We start from the raw sequence: 24,061 nt of genomic DNA, 5'->3' as shown, positions 1-24,061 counted from the left end.
TATGTGGGATGAGGAATTCCAGGGTTCTATACGTAAGGATGATAATATGGCTGCTTACTTAGCGATATTGCCATAGTTTCAAAGACAGACAAGTAATAATAATAATTTCTAGAAGAAATTTTGTTATTTTCATAGCACTCCATTCAGGCAAGTGAATTATGTGATGCACTAGAAAATTCTAAGTTAGCTGACATATGCTAACTGTAACCCTGCTCAAATCAGCATTTGCAGTGAGTCACGTGCATAGCAAAATTCACCTTATTTATCCCCTTGAAATGGCTCAGGAATGACAGATTTTGGCAGTTAAAGTGAACAAAGAAAAAAATGGCTGTTACACAGCCCCAAAGTAAGAATTTAACCTCCTTCAGATGTTCACTGAATTCTTAAGGCTTTCCCTTTTCACATGAAATGTTTCATCATATCAAAAATATGCCACAGGACTTACACTTACAGAAAAACCTATTTATTTGGATGCTTTAAAAAGATACATATTAAATACTTAGAATCCTATTAGTTATTGTAAATTTTCAGTTGGAAATTTCAAGATTTTTTTAGGTTAGTCTTTCAGTAACATATCTGCTTCTATATTACAGCTTAATGATGTAACTATAGTCTAAAAAATTGTTCTTCTTTTTGTAGAGTAAAAATATGATCATTCCTTGATCTGTCAATAATCATATAATAGCACTTTTTCATACCAGAAGTATAATAGTTATATAATGAAAATACAAGTATATATTTCTGAATATCAAAAACAGTACAGACATTCTTCATGTCAAACTCACAGTTTTCAGAAAAATATCCAAGTTTGCTTAGCGTGGAAGATGCATGTTTTGAAAACATGGCCAAAAAAGTGAGTGTTTGAAGCAGCAGAGTTCAGGGAGTAAATTTATTTGTATTTAAACATACAGCGTTTCCATATTAAAGATGGAATCCATGGGTAAGGAAACAGCAATCTAAAGGCCAATATATTGTATATAATTGGGAAAAAACTAGAATGACAGCACTATATTTTCTTAAATATAGATATTTAAAAATTTTTTTCAGATGCCTGCTACACAGTAAACTCCTAACATTGTTGAGCAAACAAATGAATGGATGAATACCAAAAATAATCTTTTGAATAAAATCATTAAGAGAAAACTACACAGATGGCCAACTGGCACATGAAGAGATGGTAAACATCGCTAATTATCAGAGAAATGTACATTAAAACCACCAGGAGGTATCACCTCACACCTGTCAGAACGATCATCAAAAAAACAAAAATGCTGGTGAGGATGCAGAGCAAAAGGAACCCTCCTACACTATTGGTAGGAATGTACATTGGTCCAGCCACCAGGGAAAACACTATGGTGGTTCCTCAAAAAACGAAAAATAGAAGTACCCTATGATCCAGCAGTTCCACTCCTGAGTATATAAACACTAATATTAAAAGATACATGCACCTTGATGTTCATAGCAGCATGTTCTACAGTAGTCACGAACAAATACTCTTAAGTGTATTTGATAGCTACTCTGGAAACTAAATACCTAATGCATACATTATTCCACTCGATTGAATTTCAGATTAAACTGCAGTTTTTCTATCGCCTTGGAAGTCATGCTGGTTTAGAACCTACATAATACTCAAATTAATATACTGTATTATTTAACAGTCATGTTTTAGGTGCTTTGTATAATCCCCAGAGCTCAAGCTCAAAAGAATGGATTTTGTTTTCTGTAAGTAGAAGTAACCCAGTATGTCACTTTAATCTGAAAATCCCTTCTTCTGGACTCAGTGGCTAAATTCGTGCTGCTGCTTTAAACTACCAAGAAAATGGTTTCACTATTATTAACAATAGCCAACATAAGGATGATAGTTAACAATCAGTAAGCTCTTACAAAGAGCCCAGGCACTTTGCTAAGGATATTATATGCATTATCTCATTTAATTCTCATAATACTGGTACTCTTCTTCATCCTCTTTTTTTTTAAACAAAAGATGAGGAACCTGAGATTTAAAAACATTATACAATTCTCTCAAGCTAGTAGGTAGAGTTGAATTTACTAGTCTGTCTGACTGCAGAGCCTGAACTCTTAACCACTGATAACCTCAGAATTTCTCAAAGTGTGCTGCATGTGACAATCCTGGGTGCGCAGCCCACAGACAAAAGTTATTTATTAACAGTTAATGCATGTTAGAAAGAAAAACAGCTAACACAACAAAACTCTCCCAGACCCTGTGGCTTAGAACAACAAGGTCAGGGTAGATAACCAGTTATTTTTCTTTAATCAGACGGTTTAAGGAAAAGGATAAATAGTACAAATGGTAATCCAACACTGTGAAAACCAAGAAAGTAATAATTAACTAAAGGTTGAAAAACACTGCACTATATTTTTCAACACACAAGAAAAAAAATGAAAACTGGTTCACAGGACACTTAAGCCCCAGTCTTGACTGCACCCAACTACCAGCATGGTTTCACCATTCTGGACCTTAGTTTTTCTTATCTATAAAACATGAGCTTAAACTTTGGGATCTTAGAGCTCAAAAATACATGATCCTAATGCCTTGGATCATTATTGCAATTTTATTGCAAGAGAAGACTCTTGAGAGTCCCTTGGACTGCAAGGAGATCAAATCAGTCAATCCAAATCAACCCTGAATATTCATTGGAAGGACTGATGCTGAAGCTGAAGCTCCAATACTTTGGCCACCTGATGCGAAAAGCCAACTCACTGGCAAAGACCCCCATGTTGGGAAAGATTGAGGACAAGAGAGGGGGCTGACAGAGGATGAGACAGTTGGATGGCATCACTGATTCAACAGACATGAGTTTAAGGAAACTCCAAGATATAGTGAAGGACAGGAAAGCCTGGCATGCTGCAGTTCATGGGGTCACAGAGAGTCGGACACAATTTAGTAACTGAACAACAGTCTTTAGAGATACAGTCAACACAGATGCTGAGAGGTATACTCAAACAATATTGGTAAATTATCTTTTTGCTACTGATCCATGACAAGAGAATAAGCTGATCCAGAATGTGAAATACAGTAAGCCCATTATTTAGTTTAGATGATTTTTTACAGCAAGATCTTCTCAATGAAGGAAGCTTCCACATTGATTTAAATTCTATAGAAAGTTTCTTACTGAGTCACAGATCAGTAACAAACAGTTCAGCCCATGTACCTGAAGTGGCCTGCACATGAGAAATGGCAAATAAAGCTTCTTGAAGTATTTTTCTTTTGAAGAACCCGAAAAACAAGCACAAGATAAAAGGTTAAGGGGAATTTAATAGTGAGCCTGAAACAAATTTAATATTTTCTGCCCCTCTTTAAAAAGTGTCCATTTGATTTTTCATGGAAAGCTGTCCGTGCTGATTGTCCAAGAGTTCTTACACAATAAAAGCATTTGGCTTTTTTTATTTGGAGAGTTTAGGTGGAGGCAATGAGTAGCAGTATTAAATTTGTGAGGGGTCAATTCTAATTTTGGAGACAAATTATAAATCTAGTGATTTCTGGAAGCTATCTGCAAGGTATTAGTGGCTATAATTTGGAGATTCAGGGCTATAGGTACATTGTGATCATCTCTGGAAATCCTGGGTGTACATGAGACTTTCTAGAGGGAGAAAATATAATTAGCTTCTGTTTTAAGAACAATGTTCACAGTCAAAGTTTCCCCAGATAGTGTTTTGACATTTTCAACATTTTTTCTTTGTACTTCCAATAGGATCTCTACATTGCCCAAACTGTCTCAAGATTCTTACTTCTGATCCAGAAGGACATGTTTTCCCTCCAGATTAGTAGGGCTAAAAGTCATTCAGAGCAAACTGAACAGTGCAAAACATTAGCAATTAGCTAAACAAAAACAAATCATACTTCTAGGTAGGAAGAAAATGTAAGCCAAGAGAAACAACAATCAAAATGCACACTGTGCCAATAAGCCACACCTCACCAGCCCTATATTCCACCCAAATCCTTCCCCTTTGGGACTTATTTCTATAGAGACCATCTCTCAGTTCCACAAATAAACCTAGATGTTGCTAGGAAACAATCCGGCTTCTCAGGACACAGCTGAAAAGGAGTGGCTGCTTCCTACTAAGAGGTATAGAAACCTGAAGCTATTCCTGCTGTATGTGCATTTATGAAACTTATTTCACAGAGCCCAAGAGAGAACATGTTATGCATATTCCTTTAGTCATGACAGCCTTAAATTCAGGACGTCACTAAGGCAGACGCCAACATTCTTTTCCCATCCTAGCCCTGCATTCATTCTTTACTTTCAGGTCTTCTCTAAATTCATCATCTACCCTATCTCCCTTTAACAGGGGCCAAGAAAACTGTTTTGCATATTTTAAAATTACTAAATACTCATTTGGAAGATTTTTCCCATCATGTCATTGATTTTATTAAACTTTGGAAAATTTCCACATAGGTTGGAGTTGCTACTTTGAAAATTTTATGTTAAATTTTGTTACTTCTCGTGAAAACAACCGAGTGGTTTTTACCTATATTAAAGCAGCCCAAACTATTTCTGAAGTAGTAACTACAGAGGTAGCCCACTCACTTTTCATCCTGCCTTTGACAGCAGTTGTGTTCCTCTTTTTTCCTTTCTCATCTTAATAGCCATCCCAGCGGCTCAGTTAGGAAGGACTGCTGGTACAAGAAAGGCTCACTCAGTTCAGTACAGTTCAGTTCAGTCGCTCAGTCGTGTCCGACTCTGCGACCCCATGAATCGCAGCACGCCAGGCCTCCCTGTGCATCACCAACTCCAGGAGTTCACTCACTACTGATGACTTAAACACGGGTGAAGATTTTTTCCTTTGGAGTGCCAGTCCAAGCTCTTTCTTTCTTCTCTGTAATCCTTGACTCTTAATCTTCCTGACTGACAACTTATGGTGGTTACATGTATATAACAAGTCAAGACATCACATCCTTTCACCAGAGTCACAAGCACAAGAGAAAGTGGGGGTTAAAGACTCTCTTCATGAGGCTTTGGCTTCTCCTTGGAAAAGGAAGTTGCCCCAAAGTCTTCCCTTTACACACCACTGGCCAGAACTGGGTCACATGTGCACTCCTAGACTACTCACTACTTGGACTGCCACATCAGTTTAGACCCTTCTTAAGTCTAGAGAGGGCCTACTTGCCCTGAAATCAAGGGCTTGCTGCCCACCTCCTAAACCCATAATGAAGCAGGAATCAGGAAATGGCTGTCAGTTAAAGACCACAGAGCTGCCATCCCTCCCTTACCACATGGGATGGCCAAGTTGTCACAGAAGTAAGGCTGTCTCCAGTCTAGAAGTCAAAATAATCCATCCAGAATGAGATGAACTAGCCCCAGGAGAGAAAGGGCTATCTCTCCTTAAATCAAGGCCTCTTACTCTCACTTTGAGGTCCCAGATAAGTCAATCTTTCTTTTAAACACAGCTGTGGTTCTGCAACTATATAAATGACCCATGCTTAATATTTCAGATGTTAGTACCTGGGCCTTTTAAAGTCATTTATTGTGGAAGACCTGTTAAAAACCAATAGTGTGTCTGAAAATACCACATATCTCATTCTACCTACATGATACTTCTATTCCTGAATTCTTGTCTCTGTGTTCATCCATCCCTTTAAGAGGTCTGAGGGCACTAACTCCTCACCCCTCTTCCATGCTAGGGATCTAAAACAATTTGAAAATATACTAAGGAGACAAACATATGGGACTCAAACTACCATTTATTATTTATTCAGAGTTCTCTGGAAATGGCTAGATGGGGAAATTAAGCGGAACCTCTTATCACCCATCCTAAATCAAAAGTAGGGGAGAAACTTCTGCTCCAGGCCATATTGTAGTAATTAGTTCCAGACTTGTCTTCCTAATGAAATGACTGTAAAACTAGTAAGCAGTTATTTTATGACATTGCACAATAGACTAAAATCCCAGAGAGAAGGGAAACTTATAAGGTGACTCCATAACCATCCTGATCTTATCTGGGGAACAATTTCCTGAGTGCAGCACAGGGAGCTAGAGTTCATGACAGTTCTAATGAGCTAAAGAGGCAGCAATCAGAGTTTGGGTCAACTGAAGTGGCTAGAATCTGCAGGCAAGGCACTGGAAAGAGTGAGGAGGGAATAAAGGGGATCCCCCACAAGCCTTTGGCCGTGGTCTGGCTGCATACGTGCAGGGTGAGACTACCAAGGCTTTCCAGAGAGTAGCTGCTCCAGGGCTGAGAGTGCAATGGAATTAAAGTAGTCAAGCAGTTCTGGAGAACAATGGAATTACATCCCAGCCAGAGAGAATGGTTAACGTTCCAGGCATCTGGCTAAGACATCAGAAATGGCATTACTTAGGAATAAGCACAAAGTCCTAGAGTAAAGCCCACAAAAGACCTACTCTAACAAAGCCCCAAATCAAGTCCTAACAAAATCCATAAAGGAGACTAAACCTGAAGACTGAATCCCACTAAGTTAGAAGAGCTGGATAACTATATTAGGCTTTCCACAGATACATTCTAACCAAGTGTTAAATCACAGCTAGTAAGTTCAGGGAAATAAATCATCCAACCAGAATAAAAATAAACATTAAAATTAAAAGTATGCCACAGAACTCAGAATTTCTACAATACAGAATCCTCAATGTCCACTGTAAAGTGAAAAAATGCAAAGAAACAGGAAAATGGGACTCACAGTCAACAGAAAAACAGACAATAAAAACAGACCCTTAGACAAGCCCCCTCTAAGACTGGATATAGCAGAGAATTTAAAGCAGATGCATTCAAACCAATTCAAGTAACTGAAAAAAGATATGGCCTGACAGAGTTAAGATATACCAGACTCTCATAAGAGAAATTAAAACTATAAAAAGGGAAATGCATAGTCTATCAATGAAAAGTCAAATAACTGAAATTTTTAAATCCGCTGAACAGGACTAACAGGAGAATGAAGAAAAACAAAAAGAAAAGTTGGCAAACTAAGTTGAATTCGAATACTAAAGAGATTAAAGAAAAATTAACTAGAGCCTCAGAACCTTAAAGAACAACAAGTAACATGTGTATAACTAAAGTCTCAGAAAAAGAAGTTCTCAGAAAAGAAAAAAATATCCAAAGGATTCATGACCAAACTTATCACAATTTTCATTAAAAATTTTTACTTAAAAAGTTTAAAGAATCCCAACCAATATAAATAAAAAGAAAATTACACCTAGGTACATTATAGACAAACTGCTGAAAACTAAGATAAAGAGAAAAATATTGAAAGTAGCCAAAGGGAAAAACAGAGACATTACATACAGGGAACCAAAAATGTGATGATGATTTGTAAGAAAGACACAGAGAAAACTTGAAATTAACTAAAGAAGAATAGCACTTTTCAAGAGATATATTTGCCAAAATATTTTCCTAGCTATATCCTTGGGCTAATTCTCAATTCAGACCTCTGATCTATACTCTAGAAAGTGAAATAAATACAAGAACACCAAGATTTTGTGACTTTGGTCACTTGGGAATAAGATAAACTTGGCCTTCCTTTCCTTAGTTCCTTCTCAGTTAAATATAGATAAGGAAATAAAACAAGAGGGATGCAGAAACAGAAAGACGGTGGGGGAAAAACTATAAAGTAATATAGTTTATATTATAATATAGTAATAGGAATCATTATCTTAAGTGATTCTAGCATCTTACAGATTAAATTGTTGTGGTTGTTTAGTTGCTAAATCATCTCCATTTCTTTTGCAACCCCATGGACTGTAGCCATCAGGCTCTTCTGTCCATGGGATTTCCCAGGCAAGAATACTGAAGTGGGTTGCCTTTCCTTCTCCAGAAGATCATCCTGACCCAGGGATCAAACCCACTTCTCCTGCTTTGGCAGGCAGACTCTTTACCACTAAGCCACCAGGGAAGCCCACAAATTAAAATATTCACACACAAAAAAGGAATCACTCTATGCAAGAAAATAAAGTTGTATCCCAAAAAATATCACATAAAAAAATCATCTAAGAAAACACAATATGCTATTTGTAGCTTCATATTAAGCATTACAAAATCTTAAGTGAGAAAAAAAAGGAAAAAATATGAGAAAAGTGAAAAGAAAAATGTTTCATAAAATGTAAAAGGGCAGCCTATCATACAGAGTGAAGTAAGCCAGAAGGAAAAACAAATACAGTATACTAACGCATATATATGGAATTTAGAAAGATGGTAACAATAACCCGGTGTATGAGACAGCAAAAGAGACACTGATGTATAGAACAGTCTTATGGACTCTGTGGGAGAGGGAGAGGGTGGGAAGATTTGGGAGAATGGCAATGAAACATGTAAAATATCATGTAGGAAACGAGTTGCCAGTCCAGGTTCGATGCACGAAGCTGGATGCTTGGGGCTGGTGCACTGGGACGACCCAGAGGGATGGTATGGGGAGGGAGGAGGGAGGAGGGTTCGGGATGGGGAACACATGTATACCTGTGGCGGATTCATTTTGATATTTGGCAAAACTAATACAATTATGCAAAGTTTAAAAATAAAATAAAATTAGAAAAAATAAAAAAAAATAAATAAATAAAAGGGCAAAATTACATCAAAACCACAAGAGTACCTCTAAAGTCACATCAAAACTGCAATATTCTTTTTATGAACAGAATAGATATTATATATAAACATATAATTTTAAAATTATGTATCTCCCTCACTATAAACATATATTTAAACACACCAGGGAACTCTGAAGACTTTTCCTCCCCTTTTTCTTTTTGTCATAAGAGGAAATAGAAAAATTAAAATTCATTGAATTTTTGTTTCGATTTCTTGCTATCTAGCATGATTCAGCATTAAAATTTACATAAGTAAATACAAATCAATTTTATTTTAGTCAATCTAAAATTGTCCAGAGAAACAAAGTGCAATCAAGGGTATTACTTTGCCTCAACTAGGGTTTCTCAACAGTGTGCGGACATGTGAGGATAGATAATTCTTTGTTGTGAGGGGGTGTCCTCTGCATTGTAAGATGTTTGGCAGCATCACTGATCTCCCATTTCCCCATCCAGTTCTGCCAAACAAAAACATCGCCAAACATTGCCAAATGTCCCGTAGAGGAAGTAGGCAAATTGCCCCTGTAGAGAAGCAGTGCATAAACTAGTTTCCCACCCTACTCCCACTCTGTTCACACACACACACACACATAAAGTGCTTGGCTTATAATCTACATTGAAAGGAACAATGTCTTCTGATAAGACATCTGTTGTTTATTTTTTTTTTTTTTTAAAGAACTCCCTTCATGCAGCGATAAACCTCTCAAACTTTGGAGAATGTTAAGATTTTCTTACTAGATTTGATTTAGATTTCTTTATGACTGGTTAGTAGGTTTTACTTCTGCTTTCAACTCAAGTAACAGATATTATATTTTCTGGGACATGGTTATTCATCATGAACTCACCTATGAAAAGAGATGCAAATCAGCTAAACAGGGTTGGGATACTTTCATTAAAACAAATAGCAACCTATTTCTAAGTCATTTGTTAGAAGACTATGACATTTTCTTTACCTAATTGATATAGGACCCATCAAGGAATTTAAACAGGGTTGGGATACTTTCATTAAAACAAATAGCAACCTATTTCTAAGTCATTTGTTAGAAGACTATGACATTTTCTTTACCTAATTGATCTAGGACCCATCAAGGAATTTTGAAATAAAAAGATACTTCAGACTGCAAGTTATTAATGTACTTCAACCTTATGAAAATACAGAACATTTTTTATATCAGTTATCTAAATCCAAACATCTTTTTCATTGGTTTAAAAATACTAGTAAATGTTTATAGCCACCTCTTTTCAAAATGCAGCTAATGATCAAGGGTAAAGTGAAAGTTTAAAAAGAAAATACTGCAGGTTCTGACGTTTAATTAGGGTAGAAATTAACCACAGAATTCATATCAGCAAAGTTATTTATAATTGTTGTTTCCCCTACCCCAAAGAAGAAAAAAATTTCCAGGATATGGCTGTTTTAATTTATGTATGTGAATTTCTTCCCAGGAGAAAACACAGAATAGTATAATGTCAGAGCAAAATGTATGCGCTAAGTCACAAGCAAGTCCAGTTCATTTGACTCACCTATGTGATACAGTCCTATCCAATCACTGGGATCCACCTCCTCTTTAATGTCCCAGAAGATGATGAGGTTCTGGGCTTGCCCCAGTGTGTACTCATACATGCTGGCCGTCAAGCTGGAGCGGCTCTCAGAGGTCACCAGATCTGTGTCGCTGTTGGCCCGCTGTAGGGTCATATTCTCGGTCATGGAGCTCTGGGCAGCCAGGCTCTGGAGGTTCTCTGGACTCAGGGTGTACCGCATCTGGGGATTTCGACGCCTTACAAAAAGCAGGTGCTCCCGGGCTGAGCTAGCCATCCCGTCTGCCTCTCTGAAGTTGACTTCCTACAAAGCTGTAGAGACAAACACATACAAAGCATTAGCATTACAATGCAAGGAATTACATTTAAGCTTCCCAGACAATGACTTTATGAGTGTTTGTTAAAGCCTAACCCATGCAATAATCTGCTGTCAAAATAAAACCTACTACTCTACTGTCAACTGATGATGTCAGAAACAACTTTCATAGGCTGAGGTCACCTGATGGCAAAGGTCATCAAACACCTGTGGCCTCAATTTCATTACTGGGCACAGTGTCCTCATAGCAATTAAGAAGGGGCTTTCCCTACCATCCCTTTTATGTCTATCCTTCCTCCTTCAGAAATAGCATCCTCCTCTCCTTCACCCAACTCACATATTTATTTGTTGATGCAATTTAATTTTAAAATAGCAAGACAGAAAATTTTGACCCATGTTAAACAGAGTTGAAATACACCAGTGAGGACAAGTTCATGCACTCAATTTCCTTCTCATAGGAATAAAACCCACCAAATCCTTCTTCAGGAACTTGCCCAAATGTTACCTCCTCACTTACATATAGTTGACCATTCCATTTAAAACTGCAACATCCAAGCATTTCCCACCCCTCCTTCCTTGCTTTACTTTTCTCAAAAGCAATTACTATGATCTGCTGTACCACAGAGCACCATGCACTTATTTGGTTCTTGTGTATTTTCCCCCACAAGAAGGTAAGCTTGAGGAAAGCATAGTCTCCTCAATAAAAGGTGATTGGAAAAACTGGGCAACCATGTGAGAAGAATGCAACTGGACCACTACCTTGCACCATACACAAAAAATCAACTGAAAATGGATTAAAAACTTGAAGACCTGAAACCATAAAACTCCTAGAAGAAAACACAGACCAAAATTTCTTTGACATAAATCATTGCAATATTTTTTTTGGTTCTGTTTCCTAAGGCAAAGGAAACAAAAGCAAAAGTAAATAAATGGTATCTAACTAAACTTAAAAGTTTTGGCACAGTAAAGGAAATCACTGATGAAACAAAAGAACAACCTACTGAATGGAAGAAAATATTTGTAAATGATATGACTGATAAGGAGCTAAACATGAGGAGATGATATATACTGATAAGGAGCTAAATAATCTGATAAGGAGCAAAAATATACAAAGAGCTCATGCAACTCAATATCAAAAAAAAACAAACAACCCAATTAAAATATAGGCAGAAGACCTGAATAGACATTTTTCCAAAGAACACATACAGATGGCAAACAGGCACAAAAAAAAATGCTCAAAATTACTAATCATCAGGGAAATGCAATTCAAAACCACAATGAAATATCCCCTCATACCTGTCAGAATGGCTACCATCAAAAACCAAACAAATAACAAATGTTGGCTACGACATGGAGAAAAGGAAACTCTCCTGCACTGTTGGAGGAAATGTAAATCAGTACAGCCATTATGGAAAACCATATGGAGATTTTTCAAAATATTAAAAATAGAACTACCATATGATATAGCAAGGAGATCAAATCAGTCAATCTTAAGGGAGATCAACCCTGAATATTCACTGGAAGGGCTGATGCTGAAGCTAAAGCTCCAGTATTTTGGTCATCTAATGTGAACAGACAACTCATTGGAAAAGTCCCTGATGCTGGGAAAGATTGAGGGCAGGAGGAGAACAGGGCATCAAAGGATGAGATGGCTGGACAGCATCACTGATGCAATGAACATGAACCTGGGCAAATTCGGGGAGATGCTGAGGGACAGGGAGGCCTGGCTTGCTGCAGTCCATGGGGTCACCAAGACTTGAACGTGACTGGGCAACTGAACAACAACAACAACAACAGTGACACAGCAATTCCACTTCTGGGTATACATCCAAAAGAAATGAAACAGGATCTCAAAGAGACATCCACACTCCCATGTTCACTGCTGTGTCATTTGAAATAGCCAAAATATGGAGACAACCCAAGTGTCATTTAACGAATAAATGGATAAAGAAGATGCAATATTGATGTATGTATGCAATACATACATTGGAATATTATCCAGCTGTGAGAAAGAAGAAAATCCTGCTGTTTGGAACAACACAGCTGAACACTGAAGCATCATGCTAAGTGAAATAAGTCAGAGAAAGAAATTATCTCACTTATATGTGGAATCTAATTTAAAAAGAAAAGTCAAACACCTAGAAACAAACCAAAAGAGTGGTAACCATGGCCTGCAAGATGGGAATAATGGGGAGGTTGGTAAAGGCTACAAACTCTCAATTTTCAGATGAATAAGGTTTGAGGAGCTAAAGTGAACGATGAAGGACTACAGTTAATGACACCATATTATATAATTGAAATTTGCTAAGAGAGCAGAATTTAAATGTACTTATCAAAAAAAATAATAAAAGAGGTGATGAAGGTGTTCATTAACTGGATGGTGGGAATCCTTTCACAATGTACACAAATATCAAATCATCATGGTGAAATGTTAAATATCTTACAATTGTATTATCAATTATACCACAATAAAGCTGAGAATTTAAAAAAAAAAAGAATGTAAGCTTCACAAATGCATGTTTGGTCACAGCTTCACCCCAGCGTTTCCAACAGTGCCTCGTAAACAGTTCAGTTCAGTCGCTCAGTTGTGTCCAACTCTTTGCAACCCCATGGACCGCAGCACACCAAGCTTCCCCATCCAGCACCAACTCCTAGACCTTGCTCAAACTCATGTCCATTAAGCTGGTGATGCCATCCCATCATCTAATCCTCTGTCATCCCCTTCTCCTCCTGCCTTCAATTTTTCCCAACATCAGGATCTTTTCCAGTGAGTCAGTTCTTTGCATCAGGCAGCCACAGTATTGGAGCCTCAGTTTCAGCATCAGCCTTTCCAATGAATATTCAGGACTGATTTCCTTTAGGATTGACTGGTTGGATCTCCTTGCAGTCCAACGGTCTCTCAAGAGTCTTCTCCAACACCACAGTTCAAAACTATCAATTCTTTGGCACTCAGCTTTCTTTATACTTTATATAGAGTATAAAGTATATACTCTAGATACTTTATATATATATATACTTTATATATATACTCTATATATACTTTATAGAGTATACATACTCTATATACTCTATATACTAAAGAATATATACTTTATATATACTCTTTATACTTTATATAAAGTATACTCAGTATACCTTATACTTTATACTTTCTTTATACTTTCTCACATCCATACATGACTACTGGAAAAGCCATAGCTTTGACCAGATAGACCTTTGTTTGCAGAGTAATGTCTCCGCTTTTTAATATGCTGTCTAAGCCGGTCATAGCTTTTCTTCCAAGCAAGCATCTTTTAATTTCATGGCTGCAATCACCATCTGCAGTGATTTTGGAGCCCAAGAAAATAAAGTTTGTTACTGCTTCCATTGTTTCCCCATCTATTTGCCATGAAGTGATGAGACCGATGCCATGATCTTCATTTTTTGAATGGTGAGTTTTAAGCCAGCTTTTTCATGCTCCTTTTTTACTTTCATCAAAAGGCTCTTTAGTTTCTCTTTGCTTTCTGCCATAAGGGTGTTTTCATCTGCATATCTGAGGTTATTGATATTTGTCCCGACAATCTTGGTTCCAGTTTATGCTTCATCCAGCATTTCACATGATGTACTCTGCATATACCCAGCATTTCACATGATGTACTCTACATATAAGTTAAATAAGTAGCAAGACAATATACAGCCTTGACGTACTCCTTTCCCAATTTGGACCAGTAGGTAGTACAAAGTAGGTATCAATAAATGTTGAATAAGCAGATCAGTGACCAGTGAGCATCCTTCTCCAAGATACCCGTTAAGTTCCTAGGAGACACTCCTTACTATCTCCTAGATACTCATGAATTAACACCTTGAATCCCTTTTCTGGGCCTGTCCTTTGCCACCCCTGATTTCTAACTGGTCCACAATATTTCTACCGTCTAGATCATGATGTTATTTCCTTTGGCTCCCATCTAAAAGAACAAAGCCTTTCCTGTTTGAACTTAGATGCAGCCCCCTGCTGGCTCACTTTGAGTCTAGTCATAGATACCCTTTTTCTTCTCCATTGCCAGACTCTGACAGAGATTCTTTCCAAGACCTCTGTACTTTATTAAAAAAACGAAGATCATGGCATCTGGTCATATCACTTCATGGAAAATAGATGGGGAAACAATGGAAACAGTGACAGACTTTATTTTGTTGGGCTCCAAAATCACTGTAGATGGTTGACTGTAGCCATGAAATTATAATGTATGGCTCTACATAGAATGAATATGGCTCTCTTCTTCACTACCTCTTTCATGACTACTTCATTCACCAATAGGTTTATGGATTTAACATTTACTCTGCATCCCCAGTACCTGCTGGCCTCTTCAACATATTACATCTTTCAAAAGACCACTCCTGTAAGGTGTTCTAGAAAATTAACTAGAACTTCCATTAAAAAAAAAAAGTAATTCTGGGTTCAATGGTTACATTATTAACTAATAGTCTTGGATACCTAGTCTGAGGGAAGAAAAGAGAAGGATTCCCTAATTTTTCCCATCCCCTCATCCATTTTCACAAACACTTGGGTAAAGGGGAAAATTCTGCCACTGCCAAGGTCACAGTACTTGCAAATATATTTATTCAATTAATTTATGTGATAAAGTTGATCTCACACTTTTAGCACTATACTTGAATTTAAAAAATCACTGGGATTGGTGGGCAAGATGTCCTGTGTAAAAAGGACAGAAATAAAGTGAACAGAGAAACTAATACTCCTCTTCATAAATTTAACTATTGCTTTCTGATGTGGTATATAGTAATTCTGACATCATATAACCCATAACTGTTACACAACTTTAAATCCATGAAGCCTAAAATTCAGGTCAACCTCTAATGTGAGGTTTCATGAAATTTTCATTTTAGTGAATTTCAACAGGCCATTCTTTGTCTGTAAACCCAGAGTGAGCTCAGCACCACATCAGCTTCAACAAGCACTATAAATAATTAACTCCTAACACATTGTAGTCAAATAGAAAATGCAGGCTGTACGTAAGTAAGCTATTTCCCTGGAAGAAATAGGCCAGAACCTTTACTGCTTTAAGCAACAACAAAAAATACCCGAAAATTACTCTACTCTAGAAAGAAAAGGGGGAAAGGGATGTATACGAAAACTATTTTATTTTTTAATGACCTCTACTTAATTAGAGAGATAGGTAAAACACAATGGAAAAAAGAATAAGTTCCAAACTCTGATTATGGGTTTCAGTCATCTCTCTACTATTAAGTTGCTCTGTCATCTTGGAAAATTTATTTTAACTCTCTGTGCTTACATCTTCCCATCAGTATAAGAGAGACATAGTAACACCTGGTTGCAACATAGAATTTTGGAGAAAACTAAATTAATCAGTCCACGTAGAACATTTAGAACAGTGCCTGGCATATAAGTGCTCAATTGTGTTTAACTATTAATATTAATAATGTTACGTGATGACATTCTACTTTAATTATACCAAGTAGTACTGATTTTAATACTCCCTTGATCCCCACAATTATTGGGAGAGTAGATTATCAGCATCCTCAATTATTCAAAGCACAGTCCCAAAAACAGAAAGAAAAAAATAGCCTTGTAGGCAATGAGGAAAAGCTATCCTGAAGCCCAAGTCTTAGCCCTATAGCAAGGGCCTGACAAGGGCCACTCTCTTGTCCTCCAGCCAGAGATAAAGGTTTGAAATTTGATTTTCTCATCATTTTGGGTTCATTCATTTATTCACACATTCAACAAACTTTTATTGAGTACCTCCCTTGTGAAAGCCATTAAAGATAAAACAGAGCAAAAGATCAAATCCCTACCTTGTGAAGTTTCATTTTTACAAAGAGAGAAAACAATAGACAGGTCAAAAAAAATGAATAAATAACATTTATTTTTAGTGGAAAAGAAAATTAAGCTAGAACTGTGTGAATTTGCTAGCTAACTGAACCCTGCAAAAAAAAAAAAAAAAAAAATGTATGAAGCATCTACGACTGGCATAAAACTACAGAGTATACCAAACAGTAAAGAGAGTAAGTTCAGTTCAGTTCAGTTGCTCAGTCGTGTCTGACTCTTTGCGACCCCATGAATCGCAGCACGCCAGGCCTCCCTGTCCATCACCAACTCCCGGAGTTCACTCAGACTCATGTCCATCGAGTCAGTGATGCCATCCAGCCATCTCATCCTCTGTCGTCCCCTTCTCCTCCTGCCCCCAATCCCTCCCAGCATCAGTCTTTTCCAATGAGTCAACTCTTCGCATGAGGTGGCCAAAGTACTGGAGTTTCAGCTTCAGCATCATTCCTTCCAAAGAAATCCCAGGGCTGATCTCCTTCAGAATGGACTGGTTGGATCTCCTTGCAGTCCAAGGGACTCTCAAGAGCCTTCTCCAACACCACAGTTCAAAAGCATCAATTCTTCGGTGCTCAGCCTTCTTCACAGTCCAACTCTCACATCCATACATGACCACAGAAAAAACCATAGCCTTGACTAGACGAACCTTTGTTGGCAAAGTGATGTCTCTGCTTTTGAATATGCTATCTAGGTTGGTCATAACTTTCCTTCCAAGGAGTAAGCGTCTTTTAATTTCATGGCTGCAGTCACCATCTGCAGTGATTTTGGAGCCCAGAAAAATAAAGTCTGACACTGTTTCCACTGTTTTCCCATCTATTTCCCATGAAGTGGTGGGACCAGATGCCATGATCTTCGTTTTCTGAATGTTGAGTTTTAAGCCAACTTTTTCACTCTCCTCTTTCACTTTCATCAAGAGGCTTTTTAGTTCCTCTTCACTTTCTGCCATAAGGGTGGTGTCATCTGCATATCTGAGGTTATTGATATTTCTCCCTGCAATCTTGATTCCAGCTTGTGCTTCTTCCAGTCCAGCGTTTCTCATGATGTACTCTGCATATAAGTTAAATAAGCAGGGTGACAATATACAGCCTTGACGTACTCCTTTTCCTATTTGGAATCAGTCTCAAAAATGACAGAATGATCTCTGTTCGTTTCCAAGGCAAACCATTCAATATTACAGTAATCCAAGCCTATGCCCCAACCAGTTAACGCTGAAGAAGCTGAAGTTGAACGGTTCTATGAAGACCTACAAGACCTTTTAGAATTAACACACAAAAAAGATGTCCTTTTCATTATAGGGGACTGGCATGCAACAGGAGGAAGTCAAGAAACACCTCGAGTAACAAGCAAATTTGGCCTTGGAATACGGAATGAAGCAGGGCAAAGACTAATAGAGTTTTGCCAAGAAAATGCACTGGTCATAGCAAATACCCTCTTCCAACAACACAAGAGAAGACTCTACACATGGACATTACCAGATGGTCAACACTGAAATCAGATTGATTATGTTCTTTGCAGCCAAAGATGGAGAAGCTCTATAGTCAACAAAAACAAGACCGGGAGCTGACTGTGGCTCAGATCATGAACTCCTTATTACCAAGAGAGTAAGTTTTCCTTTCAAGTTCTTTCTTATCTTTCCCTAAGGCATGTAACATGGCCATTACTCTTCAAGAACTTTAAGAGGAAAGATCAAATAATTCACATATGAAGGAATTCAACCTGGTATTAATGACACTTCATGTACATGTACAATTTGTCCCCCAAGTATGTGATATAACTAGTAAATGTTCATGGGGCATCAGGAAGTGACAGTAATATTTATAAAATATTGTACATTTTCCAAAACATTTTCACTTCCATCATCTCAAGTGAGACCCCAAAATAATATGAATTAAGTTTGAAAAATTCTGTCATCTCCAATGAGAAAACTGAATATCTGCAAGACAAAAGATTGGCTGAAGGAGATCTGAGGTAAGTCTTAAAGGATAAGAGGAAAAGAATAAATGTATGAAAAGCATTCATACATCCTAACTGGAAGGATGGTTATGGAGAAGCAAGAAAGGAAGAGGATATGAGAGGGAAGAAACAAAATGAAAACCAGAAGTTCTGCAGACATCTGTGTCTCTTTTGCTGTCTCACATATAGGATTATCCGTACCATCTTTCTAAATTCGATATATATGTGTTAGTATACTGTATTGGTGTTTTTCTTTCTGACTTACTTCATTCTGTATAATAGGCTCCAGTTTCACCACCTCACTAGAACTAATTCAAATGTGTTCTTTTTAATTGCTGAGTAATATTCCATTGTGTATATGTACCACAGCTTTCTTATCCATTCATCTGCTGATGGACATCTAGGTTGCTTCCATGTCCTGGCTATTATAAACAGTGCTGTGATGAACATTGAGGTACATGTGTCTCTTTCAATTCTGGTTTCCTTGGTGTGTATGTCCAGCAGTGGGACTGCTGGGTCATATAGCGGTTCTAGTTCCAGTTTTTTAAGGAATCTCCACATTGTTCTCCATACTGGCTGTACTAGTTTGCATTCCCACCAACAGTGTAAGAGGGTTCCCTTTTCTCCACACCCTCTCCAGCATTTATTGTTTGTAGATTTTTGGATAGCAGCCATTCTGACCTGCCTGAGATGATACCTCATTGTGGTTTTGATTTGCATTTCTCTGATAATGAGTGATGTTGAGCATCTTTTCATGTGTTTGTTAGCCATCTGTATGTCTTCTTTGGAGAAATGTCTGTCTAGTTCTTTTGCCCATTTTTTGATTGAGTCATATATTTTTCTGGAATTGAGGTGGAGTTGCTTGTATATTTTTGAGATTAATTCTTTGTCAATTGCTTCGTTTGCTATTATTTTCTCCCATTCTGAAGGCTGTCTTTTCATTTGCTTATAGTTTCCTTTGTTGTGCAAAAGCTTGTAAGTTTAATTAGGCCCTGTTTGTTTATTTTTGCTTTCATTCCCATTACTCTGGGAGGTGGGTCATAGAGGATCCTGCTGTGATATATGTCAGACAGTGTTTTGCCTATGTTTTCCTCTAGGACTTTTATAGTTTCTGGTCTTACGTTTAGATCTTTAAGAAATATACTGTGTTCATGGATTGGATGAATCAATATAGTGAAAATGAGTATACTACCCAAAGCAATCTATAGATTCAATGCAATTCCTATCAAGCTACCAACAGTATTTTTCACAGAACTAGAACAAATAACTTCACAATTTGTATGGAAATACAAAAACCTTGAATAGCCAAAGCAATCTTGAGAAAGAAGAATGGAACTGGAGGAATCAACCTGCCAGACTTCAGGCTATACTACAAAGCTACAGTCATCAAGACAGTATGGTACTGGCACAAAGACAGAAATATAGATCAATGGAACAAAATAGAAAGCCCAGAGATAAATCCACGCACCTATGGATACCTTATCTTTGACAAAGGAGGCAAGAATATACAATGGAGAAAAGACAATCTCTGTAACAAGTGGCGCTGGGAAAACTGGTCAACTACTTGTAAAAGAATGAAACTAGAACACTTTCTAACACCATATACAAAAATATATTTACATTTTGAATTCTAAAAGGAACTCAACCACAGCTCTTAAAGAATTGTTTCTATTTAAAAACAAAGTTAATTCCAACTTCTAAACCACCCACTTTAAAGGAACTTTTAGAGCCAGCACTTTCAAGCCAGTCACTGCGTGTAGTGTGATGTGAAACAAGGGAAAGAAGAGAAGATCAGAAGAAACTTGGGCAAAGAACATGAAGTAATTTACTTGGAACCTCACCAGTGAGCAGGGAGCCATTCCAGGATCTCAAGCAGAGGAACCAAAATATGAAATTTAAGCATGAGAAAGTTAATCTGAAAGCTTATGAAGGACTGATTTTAAGAGGAAGAAAACAGAGATGAGGAAAACATTTAAAAGCTAACTGATTAGTTAAGACATCTGGCACTGAGTGTTAAGAATAGATTTCATTAAGAATAGAATTCAGTTCATGTAACAGCAATATTTCAAAGTAATAACACAGTCAGTCAGGAATATTTCAAAGAAAGAGCCCCAAAACTTCGTGACATATTGAATATAGGGGATAAAAGTGAGGGAGCAAATTAAGACTCAATTCTGGATTTTTAATCTAACTGCAAACAGAATCCCAGAGGCATTGATGAGGCTGAGAAAAGCAATACTACTTTGGGTGTTTAAAATAAAAGCAATATATCTCAGTAACTCTGTCCCAAAGACTCTTGTGAAGGTAGGCCTGAGTTGCTGGTTATTATGAGGCCAGGGACAAAAGAAATACTCAAATGCAAGTTTCTGCTTGTAATGGTCTTAGAATTTATTAGTTACAATTGACTATGGCAATATATCTCTAAAAGGATCAGCTCAGTGTTTAAAAACCTCAGTTAGATGTTTTACTCTACATAACTTGGATTAGTGGAAAAGAAATAAAGTCAAAATGCTGAGATTACAATGAGGCTAATCATTGTAATCATTACCAAACCTGCTTTGGAAAACTTCATTTTTCCCTTATAATAAAAGTAGTGTATTTTTTAAGAGTTCATATCTCCATAATAAACAAGATCAAATACGATGTAGAAATCAATTTGCAAAGTTGCATAAAAATTTTAAAAATTAAACTACTCTACAGTTAAAATTTTAGTTTATAACTACAGTATTTCAATGCAATACTTCTTATGGGAAAATCAGTGTTACACAAACAACAGGTAATGACTGCTTCATATTTTCTGTTGATATCTAAGAATTCTTCATTGGTATCTTGGTTTCATACCTATGCTTTTTGTAATAAGAAAGACAAATTTTCTTTGGACTGTCATCCATGAAAACCTTTAGTAGATGAAGCTAATGGTAAGGGAAACTGATTAGTAGTCACCATATTTATTAAAAAGATAGCTGGTCCTTTAAAGCTCCTTAGACAATCCACCCCACTGTGAGGGCTCTATGTCCCATTCCCAAATGACACAATTTAACATGATATAACACTCCCTGGGTGGGGGGACACTCTCCTCTTCTAATTATGATTAGGTCTGCAATAGGTTGCTCTCTCACATTAACAGACATCTGCTCAAACAACAATCAAAAACAAAATCACCTTTATTCCAGAGGTCGAGAGAGTTATAATTACTATACAAACTGCAAAACACCTTAGTATATACAACTTCATTTCCAAAAGCAGCAGATTTTGTTTAGAAGATAAAGACAGCAGCAGATGACAAATACATTAAACAAGTGTTTTTATTTAAAATATATTTGTTAATGAATCTGGAGGTCAATTTATTAAATTTCACCTAAACAGCAAACACTGAAAAAATATTCATTATGAAAAGATTTTTACAGACTGGAAATGCACCCTCATATTTTAACTTCTTAGACTGAAAAAGAATAATGACTAACATCTTTGTTAACCCTTCAAATTTCTTCAAATACACCACATGCATACACATACACAACACATATACATATATTATACTTCAAACTCTATTTGTGTTTTACTGTATAAATGAGGAAAACAAAGTGGGGTGAATTATATTTATGACAAGAGACACTAAAGAAAATATAATGTGTCTGCAATATGCAGATATGTGAGAGGTCTGGGAACAGAAAACAGCAAGCCATTAGACCCTGCAAGGCAAGGTGTCACCTGAGATGAAGAAGTGCAAGTCGCTCAGTCATGTCTGACTTTTTGCAACCACATGGACTATACAATCCATGGAATTCTCCAGGCTAGAATACTGGAGTGGGGAGCTGTTCCCTTCTCCAGGGGATCTTTCGAATCCAGGGATCGAACCCAGGTCTCCTGCATTGCAGGCAGATTCTTTACCAGTTGAGCCACCACGGTAGCCGGAGATGAAGAAAGTTTTCACCAAATTCTCAACTAAGACCCCACTCTACTAGCTGTTCACAGTGCCTACTTGCTAAGAGAAAGAATACTCATTATTCATTGTTTATCATTCATAACCATAACCCAATGCTAGCTTACTCAGCAAGGAAGTGCTAATAAAATGATTAAGATCAGAAAAATCCCTCCTATACAGTCTACCAATAAATGATTTCAGGGCATTCAACAGAGAGCTTGGGGTGACTGAAGCTGCCCCTCATGTCCTCTTTTCAGGTGTTAAAGTACCAGTTCAGTTCAGTTCAGTTCAGTCACTCAGTCGTGTCTGACTCTGCAACACCATGAACTGCAGCATGCCAGGCCTCCCTGTCCATCACCAACTCTCAGAGTCTACCCAAACTCATGTCCATTTAGTCGGCAACGCCATCCAACCATCTCATTCTCTGTCATCCCTTTCTCCTGCCCTCAATCTTTACCACCTCCAGGGTCTTTTCAAATGAGTCAGCTCTTTGCATCAGGTGGCCAAAGTATTGGAGTTTCAGCTTCAACATCAGTCCTTCCAATGAACACCCGGGACTGATCTCCTTTAGAATGGACTGGTTGGATTTCCTTGCAGTCCAAGGGACTCTCAAGAGTCTTCTCCAACACCACAGTTCAAAAGCATCAATTCTTCTTTATCAATTCTTCTTCATCAGCTTTCTTTATAGTCCAACTCTCACATCCATACATGACTACTGGAAAAACCATAGCCTTGACTAGATGGATCTTTGTTGGCTAAGTAATGTCTCTGCTTTTTAACATGCTGTCTAGGTTGGCCATAACTTTCCTTCCAAGGAGTAAGCATCTTTTAATTTCATGACTGCAGTCAACATCTGCAGTGATTTTGGAGCCCCCAAAAATAAAGTCTCTCACTGTTTCCATTTTTCCCCATCCATTTGCCTTGAAGTGATGGGACCAGATGCCATGATCTTGGTTTTCTGAATGTTGAGCTTTAAGCCAACTTTTCACTTTCCTCTTTCACTTTCATCAAGAGGCTCTTTAGCTCTTCTTCGCTTTCTGCCATAAGAGTGGTGCCATCTGCATATCTGAGGTTACTGATATTTCTCCCGGCAATCTTGATTCCAACTTGTGTTTCTCCCAGTCCAGGGTTTCTTATGATGTACTCTGCATATAAGTTAATAAGCAGGGTGACAATATACAGCCTTGACGCACTCCTTTTCCTATTTGGAACCAGTCTGTTGTTCCATGTCCAGGTCTAACTGTTGCTTCCTGACCTGAATACAGGTTTCTCAAGAGGCAGGTCAGGTGGTCTGGTATTCCCACAAAAGTTTATTGTGATCCACACAGTCAAAGGCTTTGGCATAATCAATAAAGCAGAAATTGATGTTTTTCTGGAACTCTCTTGCTTTTTCCATGATCCAGTGGATGTCGGCAATTTGATCTCTTGTTCCTCTACCTTTTCTAAAAGCAGCTTGAACATCTGGAAGTTCATGGTTCACGTATTGCTGAAGCCTGGCTTGGAGAATTTTGAGGATTACTTTACTAGCGTGTGAAATGAGTGCAATTGTGCGGTAGTTTGAGCATTCTTTGGCATTGCCTTTCTTTGGGATTGGAATGAAAACTGACCTTTTCCAGTCCTGTGGCCATTGCTGAGTTTTCCAAATTTGCTGGCATATTGAGTGCAGCACTTTTACAGCATCATCTTTTAGGATTTGAAATAGCTCAACTGGAATTCCATCACCTCCTCTAGCTTTGTTTGTAGTGATGCTTCCTAAGACCCATTTCACTTCACATTCCAGGATGTCTGGCTCTAGGTGAGTGATCACACCAACGCAATTAACTGCATCATGAAGAATCAGGAAATGCAATTTTCCTCCAGGCTGCTGCCCTTTAGAAAAAGGCTCTTCTCCCCACAATTTTAGAAAATATGTTATGATCCACAACGTAATAATAGCCCACCTATAA

General features: G+C 37.6%; 1 protein-coding gene across 1 annotated transcript in view; it reads right to left on the bottom strand.

Annotated features, from left to right (window-relative positions):
- Window positions 1-24,061, bottom strand: part of HECW2 (HECT, C2 and WW domain containing E3 ubiquitin protein ligase 2) — a 432,558-nt gene that overhangs the window by 234,712 nt on the left and 173,785 nt on the right. The window contains exon 2 of the mRNA XM_070388859.1: window positions 10,071-10,397. Within this exon, the coding sequence (XP_070244960.1) occupies window positions 10,071-10,362 (292 nt within the window). The 5' untranslated portion in view covers window positions 10,363-10,397. The remainder of the gene's footprint in view (window positions 1-10,070; window positions 10,398-24,061) is intronic.

Source organism: Bos mutus, chromosome 2 (assembly GCF_027580195.1).
Source record: "Bos mutus isolate GX-2022 chromosome 2, NWIPB_WYAK_1.1, whole genome shotgun sequence".
Taxonomy (NCBI): domain Eukaryota; kingdom Metazoa; phylum Chordata; class Mammalia; order Artiodactyla; family Bovidae; genus Bos; species Bos mutus.
The sequence above is the reverse complement of the archived record's forward strand: the minus strand, read 5'-3'. Positions and strand labels throughout refer to the sequence as shown.